Source organism: Notamacropus eugenii, chromosome 2 (assembly GCF_028372415.1).
Source record: "Notamacropus eugenii isolate mMacEug1 chromosome 2, mMacEug1.pri_v2, whole genome shotgun sequence".
Taxonomy (NCBI): domain Eukaryota; kingdom Metazoa; phylum Chordata; class Mammalia; order Diprotodontia; family Macropodidae; genus Notamacropus; species Notamacropus eugenii.
This window is the reverse complement of record NC_092873.1, coordinates 320,318,642-320,337,372: the sequence shown is the minus strand read 5'-3', so window position 1 is coordinate 320,337,372 and position 18,731 is coordinate 320,318,642. Positions and strand designations below refer to the sequence as shown.

General features: G+C 42.4%; 1 protein-coding gene and 1 pseudogene across 1 annotated transcript in view; both read left to right on the top strand.

Annotated features, from left to right (window-relative positions):
- Positions 1–283: 283 nt before the first annotated feature.
- Positions 284–1,065, top strand: LOC140527897 (cyclin-dependent kinase 4-like; annotated as a pseudogene).
- A 15,244-nt stretch (positions 1,066–16,309) lies between these two features.
- Positions 16,310–18,731, top strand: part of CYTH1 (cytohesin 1) — a 168,580-nt gene continuing 166,158 nt past the window's right edge. Inside the window, exon 1 of the mRNA XM_072645186.1 lies at positions 16,310–16,516. Within this exon, the coding sequence (XP_072501287.1) occupies positions 16,498–16,516 (19 nt within the window). The 5' untranslated portion in view covers positions 16,310–16,497. The remainder of the gene's footprint in view (positions 16,517–18,731) is intronic.

Below are 18,731 nucleotides of genomic sequence, written 5' to 3'. Positions count from 1 at the left end.
CCATGTACCTATTCCAGCAAAACTCTGAAATTATCACCAGACCAAATGATGGTTAAGAAATCCAGTGAGAAACTATCATAAGTGACCTCTTCTAACCTAGGATTCACAAAAAGGAGATATTCCTCTAGCCAAACATGCTTTAAGTGATCAGTGATTTGGCAAGTTTAGCTGCAAGGCTCTGTAGCTGGTGTCAGAAAGAATGTAGGGGTTCCCTAAGTAAACCATACATTGGGGATCTTAAAGCCTTAATGAACAGCAGCAGGCAGAAAATAAGGGACCAGTGGAAGGCCAAACAGTTCTGTGCTACAGGGGTCAGACTAGGACAGCCCATGCCCAGGGGGCCAGAAGTCCCTAAGATTCTAAAATGAGATGTTAAGGGAAAGCCTTGAAGATCCTAGAACTCTGAACCTCAAAGATCCAGGGGACCTGCCTGTCAGCACTATCTGGGAGGTAGCCCTCCTTAGGAGTCTGGAGGCATTTTGAGCATCAATCCCAATGTTTTCCAGTTGATGGAAGCCTGTGCCACTGTCCAAACTGATCGAGAAACCAAGATGACCTTGGTGGTTGAACATGTGGACCAAGACCAGAGGATATATTTGAACAAGGCTCCTCCACCAATTCTGCCTTTGGAGATCATTAAGGACCTAATGAGGCAGTTCTTAAGAGGCCCAGACTTTCTTCATGCTAACTGCATTGTCCACCATGACCTGAAGCCAGAAAACATACTTGTAACTAGTAGTGGAACAGTTCAACTGGCTAACTTTGGCAAGCCCAGATCTACGGCAGCCAGATGGTACTCATACCTGTGGTAGTCACTCTCTGGTATTGGTCTCCTGAAGTTCTCCTGCAATCAGCATATGCAACACCTGTGGACATGTGGAGTGTGTTGGCTACGTCTTCCCAGAGGTGTTCCAAAGGAATAAGCCTCTTTTCTGTGGAAACTCTGAAGCTGACCAGCACAACTGCTACTAGAAATGCTGATCTTTAGCCCCCACAAATGAATCTTTGCTTTCTGACCTTATCTACACACTTATCTTTTTTTTTTTTTACTGCAAATTCTTTATTTTTACATATACACAGAGGACACAAAAAAGTACAATTAAACAAAGGATTCTTAGATCACATAATCTTGTTTTTCCAAGCAAGTATGGACTTAGGCACAAAGCAAGCTCCAAAATACTCTGATCCCTCTTGGCTCCAAGATTTAGATGGGAAATAATTGAAATTAAAATTGTGCCAGATGCCACAAAAGATATACCTTATAGACTCTAGAAGGGATCCTCAGACACAGACCTTCAAGAGAAAAAGGTTTTTAATCTACTTTCTAACTGAACAACCCTTTGATGAATAAGTGCAGACCAAATTGTTAGAAGGCTGAAAGGCAGGAGGAAATGCTGGTGCCATGCCCATCACTACACACCTTCACACCAGTCAACAAAGCACCCGATGGTTCTAGCCATAAAGCCCAGAAAATTCTCCTCCTGTTTCCAACAAAGCATTTTCAGGGAGTCTACACACTTATCTACTGATAGCTGGGTAAGGGAACCCAAAGAGACCACTGGAGGGACTGTATCCAGGACCAATACAGAAGAAAAGCTGTCATTTCCCTTCCCCATAGACACTAAGATCACTTATACTGCTACTGTGGTGTATAGCATCTTAAGGCAGGAGGGAGAACCTGATCCTCCACAGCTATCCTTCCCAAATCAACCATTTTACACAGAATCTTTTACTGTCTTAATGACATTCTTCTATCATCAGTGCCCTTTATGAGACATGCCTCTGTTCCACCCTAACCCCATAAGTTGGGGGGAAGGGGATTTATACAGAAGGAAAAAAGAACCACAAAGCTGGTCTGATTAAAAAAACTCAAGAGAGGCAGGTCAGGACAAGAACCCACGAGATCCACCACCCCACCCAAAACTTTGTTAAAGAGCAGTAACATATAGCTCAGGAACAAAGCTCCAATTCAAGAACTAAAGTTGGAGGTATGAGTAAAACAAAAACAACACTCACTAGTATCAAATGTGACTGCAAACCTAGAAATGTCTGGAGAGAGAGAGAGGAAGAGAGAGAGAAGGAGAGAGAGGGAGAGAGGAGAGAGGGAGAGAGAGAGAAGGAGAGAGGGAGAGAGAGGGAGGAAGAGAAAAGGAGAGAGAGAGAGAGAAAGAAAGGGAGAGAGAGAGAGAGAATATAACTCCATAATAATGGCAAGCAGAGACTCAAAGGAAAAAAAATGGATTTTCCACAAGGACCACATGAATACTTAGAAGAAATTAATTAAGAGATTTTTTTTAAAAAATGAAACAAAAGCTCTGGAGGAAAGAACTGGAAGGAACAAGGATTTCTGATTAGAAGAACAAAGAGGATTAGGAACCTTGAACTAAAAACAAGAGGGCAGAGAAACTTAGAAAGGTAAATTGTAGAGACCTGTATGACATCTCATAATTTGCGTAAATGAGAAGAAGAGTATGCACATGTGGGGGAAGAGTGGGAGAATGGTATCAGATGAGACTCACTCTTATGTGAAATGGACCAAGGATAGGGAAACAAGTGGAAATGAGTTAGGAGGAGAGGTTGAGGAGGACTGTATGAAGCTGGAAGTAACTGCAAACAAAACAAAATTCCTGATCCTGAATGGAGGATTAAAAGGAAGAAAAAGAAAGAAACTAGAATCTAAGGGGTTGCCTTAGATTACATCTTAAAGATAGCTGGGAAATTGGTTGAACAAACTGAAGTATATGAATGTAATGGAATATTATTACATTGTAAGAAATTTTTAAAGAGACAATTTCAGAGAATGCTGGGTAGAACGAACTGATAAAGAGTGAAGTGAGCAGAACCAGGAGACCAGTTTACGTAAGGACATCAAGACTGTACAGAAAAACAACTTTGATTAAGAACTTTGATCAATGGAATGATCAACCTATGTCTCCAGAGACCCTATGATGGGAGATGTTATACCTTCTTGTCAGAGAGGTGACAGACACAAGTTGCAGAAACACAGACTTCTCCACATGGCAACAGTGAGGATTAATTTTCCTTGACTTTTTTTTTTATTACAAAGGCATTTTTTTCTCTTATTTTTTAATCAGAATGAAGGAAGCAATAAAAGAGAGACAGAGAGAAGGGTATTCCGGCTTTAAAAAAATGCACAGGAAAGAATGAAGTTCAAAAGGAATGAACAAAGTATTAGGCACTTTATTGTTCAGTTATGTCCAACTCTTTGTGACCCCATGGACCATACTGGCCCTGGGGTCTTCTTGGCAAAGATACTGGAGTGGTTTGCTCTTTCCTTATTCAGTGGATTGAGGCAAAAGAAGGTTAAGTGACTTGCCCAGGGTCACACAGATAGTAAGTATCTGAGGCCAAATTTGAATTCAGGTCTTCCTGCCTCCAGGCTCAGTGCTCTCCACTGGGTCATCTAGCTGCCTCTTTGTTAAGCAAGAAAAGCAAGATAGTCTTTGCTCTCATGGAACTCATATTCTAATGACAACCCATATGCAAAGTTTCAGCAACACGTCAGATGAAAAAATCCCATGGTCTTTATGTCACAGCAGCAAAGCAGATGTTAATGCTTCTTTCTAAATATCATTCCCACTGATAAAACTGTGTCAGTTTCTCATATTGAACTTTTTGATAGTGCCAAGGACTTTGGTGGACAGAACTTTCTTTTCTGGGTCTTCAGTAGCTGTGGTTGTACCACCTGCTGGAACACTTGGCCAAGTTGCATCTTCATAAGTCTAACTTCCCAGGAAGATGACTGAGGATTCTGGGCTGGAAGCCAGTTATTCCCAAGTCTCTTGGGATCAGGGTCTTGGGCTGTCTTCATCAGGGTCTGGGTGGAGGTCAAGGATCAAGATGGTGGCACATACTGCCTCCTATCTCTCCCTGGTATCCCTATGCTTCAGCTAAGCTAGTTTGTCTGCCTTGTGTGTAGCAGTTGGTTGATAATTAGGGGTTTCTAGACCTTTTTCTATGGGAACTGCTACCCAAGATGGTGGCCATAAAGCCTGGATGGAAGACTGGAAGCAGGACTGGTGCTGGGTGGGATTGAAGTAGGGTGGGGGGGAAGGTGCTGCCACTCTCAGGTTCCTCTGTTTATTTGCCTGTTTTAATGGCAATAATGGTGATAAGGAAGATGGGATCCCTCTCCACAATAATCTACCTCCTCAATAATGACTGTGGGAGCTGGGCTGGAAGCACATCTGTTGGTTCACAGGGCACTGTTGTTTCCAAGTCTCTTGAGCTCAAGGTCCTGGGCTGTCTCCATGAGGGGAAGATGGTGGTGGTGGTGGTGGTTTCACTTGCCTGGGTTTTATTACTTCCAATCTTTCCCTCAGGGTGCCTTACTTAGTAAATGAATAGTAGTACTTTTGAAAGTAATGTGTAGAATTTATTATATACTTTTTAAAAAGTAGTGTAAAATGGAAAGTCATAATTTCATGTAAAATATTTTTGCATTCTTTTGTATATGAAAATGTTCTTTTCTAGTGTTTAAACTCAGAATTTGTAGAAGTATATATTTAATTGATTAGTTTTGGCACTTCCCTGCTTGTCTGTGTGCCCTTTTAAACCTTCTTCCTCTGTCTATTTTTATTAAATTTCGTCAATTCTCTTTTCTTTCTTTTCTTCTTTTATTTATATTATCTGCATCTCCCTCACTTCTACTGTAACTGTACATCACTGGTCATTTATCAAGTAAGCAGGTCTTGTCAAGTCCTTCTAATGACCTGAGCTGTGGACTAAAAGATTGGCATGTGAGGAAACCTTGACAGATGGGTCAAATATTATCTTGATCTATACTGATTCCTTAAAAGTGGTCATGGGCCTAGCCTAATGCTGGAAGGGAAGAGACAAGCATTTATTAAGTTCCCACAATGTGCCAGGCACTATGCTAAGTGCTTTACAAATATTTCATTTGATCTTCACAACGACCCTGTGAATTAGGTACTATTACCTTTCTCATTTTTACAGTTGGAGAAACTGAGGCAGACATATTAAATGACTTGCCTAGGATGCACAGTGAATAAGCATCTAAGGCTGAATTGAATTCAGATATTTCTGACCGTCAGTCCAGCACTCTCTCCACTAGTGATTGGGAGCCTGGAGATAATATTCAGAGGTTTTTCCCTTTGGTGTTAGAACTAGTCAAATAATGTTGATGATACCTCTCTCCACCCCAGCCCCATAAAATTGTTTGTGAGGCATGTTAGCATCACTGGACATAGCATATGACCTCTGTTGTACTAAATAACCAAGTTAAAACCATTTCTAGAAAGGCAAAGATAAGGAAATGGGTCCGTTGCCAATCTGGACATGAGGAGGAGGATGTTCTTTATCTGGAACCTGAACCACGTGGCCCTCAATTTTTCCCCAACTGGCAAATTAGTTATCTTGCCCCATCTCAAGGCAAGAGGTTTTCTCCTGCTAATCAACAGCTTCACCATCATGCCCCTGTATGGTAGGTTATAACTAGGGCTATACATATTATAAGGAAGGAAACAAGTCCAAGGGAGTAGCTAGGATTTCAAGTGGGGGGGCAAGGGGCATGGAGGGAAGTTCCTAGGCTGTAGTGCTGTTGCACCAACACAATATTTGCAGCACCAAGGGCAACTATGAATATGCCAGCATAAACAGACTCTCCATATGGAAGAAAAACACCAGAAAGTGAATCCCAACACCAGAAAGCCAAATCCATCATAACAACAAAGAAATCTATACACAATAACAATGCAGAAGGCAACACCATCCCCAAGCCTTCTCCCTGTTAGGCTTCTCATTAACTAGCTCCCTTAAACAAATCATGAACAGACTCCATTAAACAAAATCACAAACAATCTCTCACTCTACTTGCTGCCCCAGCTGCCTGCTTTCTGACTATCCTTCCTAGCTTTGAGTAGTCTGACCAACTTCTTCTCAGCTCCTGTTTGACCCTTCTTGCTCCACCTTTTCCTGTTCCACCTATTCAGCAAACTCCTCCCAACACATTTGTTTTTGTTTTTTTTTCTGTTGAGGCACTGGATCAGAGGGTTATGCCCTTTGGCTCTAAAAAGAGTATAAATACTCCCAGGGTCAGGTTTTACTTTAGGGCTTAGTTTTTGTAAGAAGGTTTGAGTGCCAGATGAGGACTCTAGGAAGCTGCTTTAAGAAGCCCCCTTGCTTTGAAAACCAAGATGTCAGTGCTTCCCTATTTGGTAACTATGGTCAGACAGTTGGACTGTCTGTTGAATTCAGGCAGAGGAAACCATGTCTGTTGATCTTTGATTTCTCTGTATTTTCTTTGAAGTTCAGGGTGTTGACTCCCCTGAACTAAGTGAATGATATATGTGCTTAATTAAAGTGATTGTTAACCCCTTGTAAGTTGCTTTCCTTTTATGAATGCAGATCTAAGAACCAAGAACCTGTGACAGCAGGCCCCACTGTGTATGTTGGGGTGCTTACTGTTATAACAGCTCCTTCCCAGAAAGAGCTTGCAGCACCAAAGGGTGGTATTGTTGTAGGTCTTTCCTCTAGCAACATAGGAGAGGTGAAACTGTTGCTACATAACTACAGTGAATATGTATTTGCCTGGAAGAAAGGGAATCCCTTGGAAAAATAGGTCAATAAGAAGTACTACCAAATCTTTTTGTGATACAAATACGATGCTAATATCTAAACCAGGAAGAAAAACCAAAACAGAGAAAGAAAATTATAGGCCAATTTCCCTAATGAATATTGATGCAAAAATTTTAAATAAATGTTAGCAAAGGAATTAAAGCAACTTATTACAAGGATAATACACTATTACCAGGTGGGATTTATACCAAGAATGCAAGGATAGTTCATAAGGAAAACTATCATATGATCATCTCAGATGCAGAAAAAGCTTTTGACAAAATACAGCACCAAGAGCATAGGAATAAATGGAGTTTTCCTTAAAATGTTAAGTACCATCTATCAAAAACCATCAGCAAGCATTATATGTATCAGGGATAAACTAGAAGCATTCCCAGTAAGATCAGGATGTCCATTATCACCACTATTGTTCAATATTGAACTAGAAAGTTTAACTTTAGGAATAAGACAAGAAGAAATTGAAGGAATTAGAATAGGCAATGAAGAAACAAAGCTATCATTCTTTGGAGATGATATGATGGTTTACTTACAGAATCCTAGAAAATCAATTAAAAAATAACTTGAAATCATTAACAACTCTAGCAAAATTGCAGGATATAAAAAAAACCTCACATTATTAATAAAGCCCAGCAGCAAGAATTAGAAAGAGAAATTCCATTTAAAATAACATTAAACTAACTAATACAATAAAAAATTTAAAAAATATAAAATATTTGAGAGTCTACCTACCAAGACAAACTCAGGAATTATATTAACACAACACAATTACAAAACACTTTTCACACAAATAAAGTCAGATCTAAATAAATGGAAAAATATCAGCTGCTCATGGGTAGGCCAAGCTAATATAATTAAAATGACAATTTGATCTAAATTAATTGACTTATTCAGTGCCATACCAATCAAACTACCAAAAAATTACTTTAAAGAGCTAGAAAAAATAACAAAATTCATCTGGAAGAACAAAAGTTCCAGAATATCAAGGGAATAAATGAAAAGAAATGCAAAGGAAGGTGACCTATTCATGTCAGATCTAAAGCTGTATTATAAAGCAGCAACCATCAAAACTATTTGGTACTGTCTAAGAAATAGACTAGTAGATCAGCAGAATAGGTTAGTTATGCAAGACACAACAGCCAGTGACTATAGTAATCTACTGTTTGATAAACCCAAAGACTCCAGCTTTTGGTATAAGAACTCACTATCTGACAAAAACTGCTAGGAAATCTGGAAAATATGCCAGGAACTAGGCATAGACCAACATCTTTCACTGTGTACCAAGATAAGGTAAAAATGGGTGTATGAGTTCAACATAAAGGATGATACTATAAGCAAATTAGGAGAACAAGCAATAGTTTACCTGTTAGATCTAGGGAGAACCGAAGAATTTATGACCAAATGAGATAGAAAACATTATGCAATGCAAAGTGGATGATTTTCATTACATTAAATTAAAACTTTTACACAAAGCCAATGCAATCAAGATTAGAAGGGAATCAGAAAGCTGGGAAGTAATTTTTATAGCTAGTGTCTCTAATAAATGTCCCATTTCTAAAATATATAGAGAACTGAGTCAAATTTATTAAGAATACAAGTCATTCCCCAACTGATAAATAGTTGAAGGATATGAATAGACAGTTTTCAGATAAAGAAATTAAAGATGTCTATAGTCATGTAAAAAAGTTCTTGATCACTACTGATTAGAGAAATGCAAATTAAAACAACTCTGAGGTAACACCTCGCACCTATCAGATTGGCTAACATGACATAAATGTTAGAGCAGATATGGGAAAATTGGAACACGAATGCATTGTTGGTGGAATTGTGAACTGATCCAACCATTCTGGAGAGCAATTTGGAACTATGCCAAAAGGGCTGCGCATACAACAATATTTCTACTAGGTCTATATCCCAAAGAGATCATAAAAAGGGAAAAGTACCCAGATGTACAAACATATTTATAGCAGTTCTTTTTGTAGAGGCAGAATTGGAAATTGCAGGCATGCCCATCAACTGGGGAATGGCTGAACCAAGTTGTGGTATATGAATGTAATGGAATTAATTTTCTATAAAAAATGATGAGCAGGGGGATTTCAGAAAAACCTGGAAAAACTTGCATGAATTGTTGCTGAGTGAAGTGAGCAGTACTAGGAGAACACTGTACACAGTAACAGTAACACTGTAAGGTGACCAACTTTGATAGACTTAGCTCTTCTCAGCAATACAATGATCAAAGGCAATTGTAAAGGACTCATGATGGAAAATGCTATTCACATCCAGAGAAAGAACTATGGAGTCTGAATGCCGATTAAAGCATACTATTTTCTCTCTTCTCTTTTTTGTGGTTTTTCCCTTTTGTTCTGATTCTTCCTTCACAATATGACTAATGTAAAAATATATCTAACTAGATTGTACATACATAACCTTAAATCAGATTGCATTCCATCTTGGGGAGGGAGGGAAAAAATTTGGAACTAAAAATCTTACAAAAATGAATGTTGAAAACTATCTTTACATGTAATTGGAAAAAAAACATTAAGTGGGGAAAACAAGAGATAATTGTGTATGTTTAACATGATTGTACATGTATAACCTATATCAGATTGCTTACTGTCTTAGAGAGGAAGAAAAATTTGGAACTCAAAAAACTTACAAAAATGAATGTTGAAAACTGTCTTTATATGTAATTGGAAAAAATACTGTTAAGTACAAATGAAAAAAAGTAAAATAAAATTCAATATTAAAAAAAAAAAAGAAAGGGAATTTCCTAGCTGACTTCATGGTAATCCTGAGTTTCTGGATGAAAGTAAGTGAGAATCCTTATTGAACCCCTGGTAAAGAATGAGGCAGCGCCTCCGTAGAGGCATCTATAGGGGTGGATATTTGGTATTATTTCTCTAATGGAACTTCCATGGATAAAGATGTTTTTGCTGGTGGGTTAGGAAATACTTAAGAGTGTCGTGGTCAAGAGCACTGGTAATGGAACAGGCTGCATGTAAAACCTTTGGCTTTGTCCCATGATGAAGAATTGGTAACTATGTGAGAGGGTCATCATCTGTGTTGCAGCCCTGATGTTCCTATGGCTGCTTCTGCTTATTTTCACTGCTTTTCATCAAGAAACTCACTGTTAACTGCAAAGATTTAGGGTTACCAGTCATGCGTCAAATCATTTGATAAGTCCAGGGGAGAAGGGCTTGAATCATTTCTGTTTTATCTTTTGTAATTGCCTCTGTCTCTTATTTGGTTAAGAATATATCTCCTGTGAGAAGTATATGATATATTTTTATACCCAAATTTGTGTCTGTATTCTTCTCTCCTTACTTCCTCACGTTCTTTCTTGTTTGTATGAACTCCTACTTGTGTATCCAGTTATGTGAGATAATTTTCCCTAGCCTTTCTTTCCTTTTCTCCCTTAATGTGTTCCTCTTCCCTTGCATGTCCATTCTTCTTTTAAAACCCCCTTGCTATCCTCTATGACCTCTGAAGGTGATAGAAAGGGATACCTGTAGCTCATAAGGACTTCCCTGGCCATGATTTCTCTTTCTACCTTTCTCCTGGCTTCTGTCCCATTTACTAGAGTTCTTTTTTATTTCTTCAGTATGAACCCTCTGTTTTTTCTTGCTACCTTTTTGTGTTGTTCTAGACTGGATGGAGGAAATAATTTCTGTATCTTTTCAATTCCCAGGGCCCTATTACTCCCTATTTGGGAGTAAGGGAATTAATTGTATAAGAGAACTGGGCTTCTCTGTGATCCTTATATTGCCATTTTAATGGGAAGACCTGGGACACATGGCTTGAATTGTCCAATAGGCAACTAGTAGTTGTGAGTCTGTGCTTAACGTAGATTATATCTCAGCAGAGGGCTCAGATACAAGAATTTGAGAGTGATCTTGGTAGAAATAATAAATGTTAGAGGCAGGATTCGAACTGAAGTTTCTTCTGACTTCTAATACAGGCCGCATTGATTTTTAAAAGACAAAATTGTGCCTAACTAATTTATTGGAGTTATATAAAGTGGTGGAAGTACAGATGCATCTAAAGGGAAAACAGTAGATATAATCTATTTAGAATTTCAAAAATGTTGGGCAAAGTTTCAGACCAAAAGCTATTGAAAAACAAAAATTGTTAGCACTCACAGGGCACCCACTATCTTAGTTTAAGACCGCATCATGTCTTGCTTATGCTTACTATAATAGCTATTTCATTGGTCTCCCTGCCATAAGTCCCTTCCGTTTTTTCATAAAGCATAGGTCTGATCATGTCAGTCCCATGCTCCATAAAAACCAATGGCTCCCTATTATGTCTAGGATCATATTCAAAGCCTTCTCTTTGTTGAAAGTCTTTTGAAACCTAGCTCATACTCACCTTTCCAGTCACCTTAATCTCCTCAATGATCTCTATGGTCCTGTCAAACTGGCCCAACTAGCTTTTCTTTATACATAGTATTCCATCTCCTATCTATGTACTTTTGCACAGACTGTCCCTCATACCTGGAATGCACTCCCTCCTCATCGCTACCTTTTGGAATTCTTAATTGCTTTAATAGTCTAACTAACTCTAACATCATCTCCTAAATGAGGACTTTTCTGATTCCCTCCAACCATTTCCGCCTCCTCCCTCAAATTACCTTGTACAAATTTTGCATGTACATGTTTATTTTGTATGTAACATTTATGTGTAATTGTTATCTTTTTTCTGATAGATGTAAGTTCCATGAAGTCAGGGATTATAGTAGGTGCTTAAAATTGTTTATTGATTGATTGTTTATCATGCATAGGGAATTGCCTTAGAGGCAGGAAACATAGAATAGAAAGAGAGGAATAGATCCTAGTTGGAGTAGTGTTGTTCTGGGGTGTATGGGGTGTTCAGGGAGGACTAGCACCTCGTGTGTGGGCCTGCTGAGCTCTTTTCAAAGCTGCTCATTCACCTGTCCACCTTTTGTGTACACCTGTCACCCAACTCTCATGTGGCTCCCAGAAGCTGTAGCATGTATAATGGTCACAGCTGGGTAAACTATCTCAGCATATGGGCTAAACCAGGTTGAGGATAACTTACAGACCTCAAATCTGTTGGTGAGTTAGGGGCATGTCTATCCCAAGCATGTGAAGTTAGGAGGATGTGAATCCCAAGCATTGCATCCCAACTCCCCTCAAGGTATGGGCAGATGAGAACAATTTGTTCCAATAGGCATGTAGGTGGCCAAAGCAGGTGCTGTGAAAACTACTTGGGGCTTGGTCAGACATAGAAGATGCTAAGGTCATCCAATGACCTTAGCCACTTAGCCACTTAGCATGGCAGCCATTTGGACTTTTCTTGTCTTGCCACTGGATTTCAATGACTCTGGAAGAGAGAGTGAGAGTGCAACTCTGCTTCACTTAAATCCAGTTTCTGGTAAGTCAAGATATCACCTATGATGTCACTGGTCTTGGAAAAGGAAGGACAAACAACAACTATCCCTTCCCTTCCCTTCAACCTAGTCCAGTGCCTAGCAAGTTGAACCAAAAATGCAGGTGCTTAAAAAAAAAAAGTCTGTTGTTAAATTGCTAAAGTACAGTAACTGCCATAGGGCAGGAAGGGTGCTGAGCCTGGAATAAAGATGTGAATTCAAAAACTCAGACACTAGCTGTGGGATCCAGGGCAAGTCACTTAACCACTGTCTGCTTCAGTTTCCTCTTCTGTAAAATAAAGATAATAGCATCAATCTTGAAGGAATGTTGAGAAGATCAAATGAGACAATATTAGCACAGATAGCAGTTTTGATATAAATGTTTAATCCTTTCCCACTCCAACTCCAACCATTTAATTGGAGTGTCCAGGTCAGGCTTGTCCCATTCTTCTCCAGGATTCGCTTAGGCTTCCTCTACCATCTCCCTGCCCTTCATTAGAATGAAATCTTGGGGACCAGAACTATCTTTCTACTCATATTTGTATTCAGAGTTCTTAGTACAGGGCAATCACATACAAAGCATTTAATAAACGGTTTATTGACTGACTGAAAATACAGAAGAGGTGGGAAACGAATTCCAAAAAGGTTTGGTTAAATCTTCCACTGGTAAAGTGTAGAAGTATCAGAGGAGCAATCAGTGGGCTGTACTGCTGCTACAGTGCCTCACAAACCAGACTAAAATGTAATTGGAAAATATTTAACAAAATAAAAATACAAAAGAACATAGATAATATTAATATGTGGTTTTCTAAGTCATTATTGGTATAGTGGACCAAGGACCCAGTCTAGAAGAATCACAAAGTCCTAGGGTTTCAGTCCCAGCCCCTACAATTACTGAAGTGTAAGATGGCCATAGTGGCAGCTAGGTAGCACAGTGGATAAAGTGCAGAGATTGAAGTCAGAAAGACTGTAGTTCAAATTTGGCTTTAGACACTTACTAGTCATGTGACCCTGGACAAGTTACTAACCTTTTTTGCTTCAGTTGTCTCATCTGTAAAATGAGCTGGAGAAGGAAGGGGCAAACCATTCCAGTATATCTGCCAAGAAGTGAACAACAAAGATGGTCATACCCAAAGATGGTCATACCTTTGATCTTGCCCTTACTCACAAATGTACTACCTCCATGTTCAAGAATTCTGAAATCCCCTTTTTATTTGTTATTGTTTAGTTGTTTCAGTTGTATCAGACTCTTTGTGAACCATTTAGGGTTTTATTGGCCACTATTATTTGATTCCTTGGTGAACCAATTCAACTGTCCTCTTGAGTTCCTTTATCATTTTGCCAATTATGTCCTGTCATGTCTCACCCTTGGATCATTCCCACCATCCTCCTCCTTCACTCCTACACTGTTGCTGAATGAAGGTTGAGAAATCATAAAGCCATTCTTATTGAGTCACAACCTTAACTGGGCCCTCCTGTTGTCAGGCAACCCTGCCATACCTCTTTCATCAACTCCCAACCCTATTCTCCACAGAGGGTCTTTGAAATATTTTCATCCCTCCTCAAGTCTCCCACAGTTCCCCTCCCTCACACCCTCACAACTGAGAACCTTGCCTCATAGAAAAAATTAAAGCCATTCACAGTGAGCTCTCTCTTTTCCCCTCTTCCTCATCACTTATCACTCACATGGCTTCTGTTACTTTTTCCTCCTTTACTCCTATGTCACACGATGAGATGGCTTTCCTCCTTACCAAGACTAACTACTCTACCTGCTAAAGCATTTCCATTCCATCCTGTCTTCCACAGATTGCTCCCTCTGTCATCCTAACACTTATTTCAATTTCTTCCTGTCTATTGGTTCCTATTCTACTGCCTACAAACATGCCCATGTCTCTCCCATTCTTAAGCAATCTTCACTTGATCCTTCCATTTCCAATAAATATCCTATATGTCGTCTGCCCTTTGTGGCTAAACTCCTTGAAAAGGCTGTCTAAAATTGGTGCCTCTGCTTTCTCTCTACTTAACCTCTTACAAGTCAGCTTCTAAACTTATCATTCCCCCAAAACTACTCTCTCCAAAGTTACCAATGACCTCTTAACTGTCAAATCTAATAGCCTTTTCTCAACTCTCCTCTTTCTTGATCTCTCTCCAGTCTTTGACACTGTTGATCACTTTCTCCTTGATACTCCTCTCTCTAGGTTTTTAAGACACCACTTTCTCCTGGTTCTCCTCCTATCTGGCCACTCCTTCTCAGTCTCTGACCATAGGTGTACTCAGAGTTATGTTCTGTGCTTTCTCTTCTCCCTCCATATTATTTTGCTTGGTGATATCAACTCCCATAAATTTAGTTAACCATCTCTAATGCAAAGGCTTCTCAAATCTGCTTAACCTGACTAACCTCGTTGCTGACCTCCAATCTCCTATCCTTGATTTCCTTTCAGACTTCTTGAACTGGATGTCCAGTAGACATCTTAAACACAAGTCCACAACTGAACCTGTCATCTTTACCTCTAAACTCTCTCCTCTCTTCCTATTTTGCCTATTAGTATAGAAACCAATATGATCCTCAGAGTCCCTCAGACCCCAAAGCTAGGAGTCATCCTTGACTCCTCACCATCTCCTAGCCCTCCGTATCAAAGCTTTTGCCAAGGCTTGCCTATTCTACCTTTGCAACCTCTCTCAAATATACTCCATTTAATCTACTCTGACAACCCCTCTAGTGCAGGCCCTCATTCTGTCAGACCTTGATTATTTCAATAGCCTGCTGGCACATCTGTCTGCTTTATCTCTCCTCATTCCAATCCATCGTCCATTAAGGAGGATTTTTCTAAAGCACAGGTCTGACCAGGTTACGCCGCACCGCCCCCCCCCCCCCCCCCCCCCCCCCGCCCCCCAAAATTCAGTGGCTCCCTGTTGCCTCCAGGATCAAATACAGAATCCTCTGTTTGGGATTCAAAGCTTCTCACAACCTAGTCCCTTCCTACCTTTTCAGATTTCTTACATCTTACTTCCCACCATGTACTCTTTGATTCAGTGACACTGACCTCTCTACTGTTCCAGGAATAAAATACTCCATTTCTTGGCTCCAGGCATTTTCCATGGCTGTGCCCCATGCCTGGAAGGCTCTCTCTCCTCATCTCCACCTCCTGACTTGATTTCCTTTATGTCTCAACTAAAATGTGTGTGTTTGTCCTTCCTTGGCAAAGAAGACCATGCCACCAGAGACATGATGCCATGACTTGCACTTGGCTTTGTTTTGAGTGAGGGAGGCCTCACTGCTCCTCCAGAGTCATATGAATCCAGTGACCACATATTCATCAGGATGACTGCAGGTCACCCAGCATGAGGCAGTTGGGGTTAAGTGACTTGTCCAAGGCCACACAGCTAGTGAGTGTGACATGTCTGAGGTGAGATTTGAACTCAGGTCCTCCTGACTCCTGCACTGGTGCTCTACCCACCGCACCACCTTGCTGCCCCACTCAGCTAACATTCCATCATCTAGAGGAAGTCTTTCCCATAGAAATCCCTTCATTCTGGTGCCTTCCCTCAGTCCGCTATTTCTTGATCCTGGATGTAGCTTGTTTTGTGAATGGCTCACCACAGAGAGCGCAGCTCGGCCCTCCATGGGGCTGGAGTCGGTAGGAGGTGGGTTCAGATCCTGCCCTGGGGGTGAGGACCTCAAGCTCTCTCAGCCGACTCCGCAGGGCTCCGCTGCTGAGGCACCAGCGGGCTGCGATCTGCCTCGGGAGCCGAACTCCAGCCCCCGTGGCGAGCAGGGGCAGCGCACGCGTGCAGCGAGCCCTCCGAAGTCCGCTCCAGCCATGCGGCTCAGCCCCGGCTCCGAGCGGCGCCGCGCGTCCCAGGGAGCCGGAGGACCACAACCTGGGAGCCTGACGTCAGGCGACATCCCCGCGCTGCCCGCGTGCCCCCCCCCGCGGCCGCCCGGACACGCTCGGATGCAGGCGGGCAACCCCTTCGCCTTTGTGTACGCCTCCTACGAAGCACTACTCCCCGCAGGAAATATCTGTCCTCCAAAATTGTTCTTTTCATAGCGCGACAGGGAGCGAGGGGGCAGCACCCGAGTACCAGGGAGGCGGGGCCTCTCGGGAGACTGGAGCGCGCTCCCCGCTCCCTCCTGGCCAGCCGCCGCGCGCCCTCGCTCGCTCTCGTGCGCGCGCTCGTCCGCCGGACGGCCCAGGGAGAGCAAAGCCCCGAGCCCGCGGGAGAAGGGGAGGGGCGGGGTTGGAGGAGGGGCACGAGAAGGCAGAGGGCGCGCGTGCGCGCGTGCCATCCGTCTACGGGAGCGAGTGAGCGAGCAGGCCGGCAGGCTGGCGGGCAGGCGCCTCGGAGGAGGGGCGGGGTCCAGAAGCCGGAGCCGGAGCCGGAGCCGGAGCCGGAGCCGGAGCCGCCGCTGCCGGCGGGACGAGAGCCGTCGCCGGGGCCGAGCCGGCTCGCCGGTGGATCCAGGTCCCCGATTCTGCCGAAGCCTCACCATGGAGGAGGAAGACTTCGGTGAGTGTCGCTTGTGCCCCCCCGCCCAGCCCCAGCTGCCCCAGTCAGCCTTGGGGTCGGGTTTATTGATGGGGGGGAGGAGCAGCGCTGGGGAAGGGAGTCCCACCTGGAGGTGCCGGGGCCGCGGCTCGCAGGACGCCTTCCTTCCCCGGACTCTGGGGGCTCCTTCCCGCCTGCCTCCCCCGGTAGCCTCTTCCTCCGATCAGGCGGGCTCTGCCCTCCCCTCCTCGAGCTCTCTCCGGGGGCCGGGAGTGGGACAGCGCCCGAGCTCCGGCCGGGACGGCGGAGCGGAGAAGCCGCAGGGCAGGGAGCTGACCGCGAGGGCTGCCCGGGAGAGGCGAGCGCAGGCCGGGCAGGGGAGCACACCCTCGGCGCCCCGCGAAGGAGAGCCTCCCCAGTCACTGGGGGCTCTGTGCCGCTTTCGGACAGGGGGCTTAGGGGAGGGCAGCTGTCATTTTTGGTAGGAAATTGGACCCTCGGTGATGTGGTTCGCTTTTTCTAGCTAAATATGCAAATATCGGTTTTGCTTATTCTGAATTCTCGCTCTTTCCTTGTCAGTTTCCGGTGTGTGGAAGTTGTATGTGCGCGCGCGTATATGTGTGTGTGTGTCTGTGTGTGTATGTCTGTGTGTCTGTCTGTGTGTGTGTGTCTCTGTGTGTGTGTGTGTCTGTGTGTCTTTGTGTGTGTGTGTCTGTCTGTGTGTGTCTCTGTGTGTGTGTGTCTGTCTGTCTGTGTGTCTCTGTGTGTGTGTGTGTGTCTTTGTGTGTGTGTGTGTCTGTGTGTGTATGTCTGTGTGTCTGTCTGTGTGTGTGTGTCTCTGTGTGTCTGTGTGTGTGTGTCTGTGTGTCTGTGTGTGTGTGTCTGTGTGTCTTTGTGTGTGTGTGTGTATGGGGGGTGTAGCCCCAAATCTAGTCATTTGTGTCTGGCACAACAGTTGTCGTTCGGTTTCGCTGGGGACAGGATTTATAGTCTGGAGAACATTGTGTGAACTGTTACAGATTTCAGTTGATTCTTTCTTGCGTTAAAAAATACTTTTTATTTTTTAGGTGAGTCTGTGGCAATATATTTAAAAGGAGAGAAACTTTCCTTTTCGTATTCTTATCAGTGTTAGGAAGAGTTGGGTAATTGCAGTCCATAGATAACTCTGTATTTAACTTTCTTAACCTCATTTTCCACCTGACCTTTTTTGCAGCTCTGGCCAGTAGCTAAATGAGTACAGAAAGAAGCAGAGAGTAGTTAATCCTAAAACAGGAAAATCATGATTCACTTTTGGGGTTTCCAGAATAGTTTGAAATTTAAAGAGTTACAAAAAATTTCTTGAAATGCTGTGGTCACACTTTTAACTGTAAAATTAGAGGAAGTATGACAGCTGGAAGACTACAGAGTGAATTTGTATGAGAAGTGTATGTCTTTGTGTCTGTGTGTGTATGAGAGAGAGAGAGAGAGAGAGAGAGAGAGAGAGAGAGAGAGAGACAAACAGACAGACAGACAGAGAGAGACAGAGAGACAGAGACAGAGACAGAGAGAGACAGAGACAGAGACAGAGAGAGGGAGAGAGACAGAGAGACAATTCAATGTAGTGGATAGAGATCTGTTTTCAGAATCAAGAAGACCAAGATTAAGGTGCTACCTTTGACACTGGCTTTGTGGGTCTGGATAAACCACTTAACCTCTCTGTGTTCTTGGCAGCTCTCAAAGGCCAAGATGAAGAGAAGGTGCTAGACCAGAGGGAATTTTCCTTACTGAAGAGTTCCCTATGCCAGTGAAATCATAGGTCAGTTCTCTAGTCTTTTAAAAGAAGTACATAGCACTGTTAAAGAATTTAGTTATCAAAATCACCTTTCTAGAATGCATTTGATATCCATAATATAGTTGATATCCAGGCTGTGAACAAACAAACAAAAAAATCATTGAATGAAGGGAGGAACATTTATTAAGTGGCTACTGTGTGCAAAATACTGCAAAGCTCTGGGCATACATACATGGAAAAGCAAGGCAGTCCCTACTTTTAACAAGTTCGTACTTTAGAATCAGGAGATGACAAAGAACAATTTTCAAGTCAAATGAAAATATCCAGTGGTCCTTAGGGACTAACAACAAAGCAAATGGTAATCCACATCTCCTTTAATGCTATTTTCATTGATAAAACCATAGCTTTTTCTGATGTTAAATCATTTGACAGTGCCAAGGAGTTTGGTGGCAAGAACTTTATTTT